Below are 1757 nucleotides of genomic sequence, written 5' to 3' on the forward strand. Positions count from 1 at the left end.
CAGGAGTTCAAGGGTAAGGTGAGCTGTGATTGTCCCGCTGTTCTCCAGCCTGGGTGACAGAGCAAGATCTTGTCTCAAAAGAGACAGCCAGACAGACAGCCAGCGAGACACACACACAAACACACACACACACACACAGGAATACATGAACTACAATATCACCTTCAACAGGACCCATATATATTTGAGATTTGTTGTGAGGTTTTCAAATCTTATTCAGGTGTTGAATTGCTGGTGCCAAAATTCAAAGTCACTTTTTTTTTTGCAGTTTTATAACTTTATTTGATGTATTTGACCATCAGCGATTAGTTCTCATCCACACTGACTGTCTATAGATTTTTGAAAGTGGTAACAGGTACATAGGTAACCAAAGTATAGAGCTTATTTGGTGAATCTTCATCCTCATTACGTTTTCTGGACAACCTCACATGGATTCGGTATGGGACATTCCTTATTCCTTTGGCCCAGACAGCTTTGTTGAGCCTGGTGTCGATGCACACATCTGGAGTTCCCATCTCTTTCTTGGCTAATTTCCGAATCTGTTTGAGTGCCCGAGAGGCACGCTTCTTCAAGCCCACTCCATGGATGTGCTTGTGAATGTTGATGGTATATTCTCGGGTCACCACCTCGTTGATGGCAGAATGGCCCTTTTTCTTCTCACCACCATTCTTTGTGGGAGCCATTCTGCCAGGTCCAAGTTGGAAAGGAAGCGAAGTCACTTTTAAAAAGGTAAAAATTCAGCATGTGAACTTTGTGTTCTACAGAAAGAGGTGTGCCTGGAGAAAGAGGTGTGCTGAGAAGGCCCCAAGGGAGCAGCCTTCAGCAGGAGGGTAGGTGGTGAATCCTTTTTTCTGGGAAGGAATGTGTGGTTCTCAAAGGAGAAGCTGCCTCCATCAGGGAATGGCGGGGGGAGATAGGAGAAGAGAAGTGATTGTGGCCTAAGCCAATTCTGAGTGAGTTCGTGGATGTCAGCATTCGGCCCTGCATGGGTGGCAGGAGGAGTCCCTGGAGGGAGAGCATTGGCAGAGCCCGTGGTCCATGGGTCTAGAAGCTACTGCTCATCAGTGTGCTGGCTTCATCACAGGTGGGATGCCACCTCCTACCAGGCTCACCCTCACAGTGGTTCTGGGGACGATGCACACAACTGGCCCCTCACTGTGTGAGTTGCGGGAGACGCTCTCCTACCTGGGTCTGGGATTCACTTGCTGAACTGCTTTGTGTTCATCTTTAAAGTTGCTTCAAAATTTGCAGGGAGAGCTTGCCAGGAGGGAGCATGGGAAAAAAAAAAAAGGTTACTCAGAAGTTAGGTGAGCCACCATGGAATTTACCACATTACCTTAGGTTAATAAATAAAAATAAAATTCCTACCAACATGAAATAAGAGGCCACGGGAGCATGCAGAATGTCACGATCTTATAAAAAGAGATGAGGCTGCCGGCAGATGTTCCAGCCAGGCACTCCCTGCTTTGACATCTCCCTTAAATGCAGGGTTTTCTGCAGAGTCTGAGGGAATCAGTGTTTCCATTCTTAACATCTCAAATACCAATGGCAAACAGGAACTTGGGAATTCTTAATTGCAAAACTATGTCACATAAGAAGGTAGCAATGTAGGAAACCTCCACATGGTAGAACTTAAAGAAATCGTAGTGAAAAATCTAGTCCAACCCCCTTATTTTCAGATGAGGACACAGAGGCATGGAAAGGCCCCAGTGACAGGGCCCGTTCGTTGCAGAATTGGGATTGCTGCCCCCAGTCCG

General features: G+C 46.6%; 1 protein-coding gene across 1 annotated transcript; it reads right to left on the reverse strand.

The window, feature by feature from the left end:
* Positions 1 to 305: 305 nt before the first annotated feature.
* LOC135273819 (large ribosomal subunit protein eL31-like) lies at positions 306 to 1225 on the reverse strand. The gene is made up of 2 exons (XM_064373449.1): positions 1212 to 1225; positions 306 to 684 (listed from the first exon to the last, which is right to left on the reverse strand). Exons 1-2 carry the CDS (start codon positions 1223 to 1225, stop codon positions 330 to 332), a joined length of 369 nt encoding a protein of 122 aa, XP_064229519.1. The 3' UTR covers positions 306 to 329.
* Positions 1226 to 1757: the final 532 nt, after the last annotated feature.

This window comes from Aotus nancymaae, unplaced genomic scaffold (genome assembly GCF_030222135.1).
Source record: "Aotus nancymaae isolate 86718 unplaced genomic scaffold, 86718_ANA_hifiasm-v0.15.2.pri h1tg000009l, whole genome shotgun sequence".
NCBI lineage: Eukaryota > Metazoa > Chordata > Mammalia > Primates > Aotidae > Aotus > Aotus nancymaae.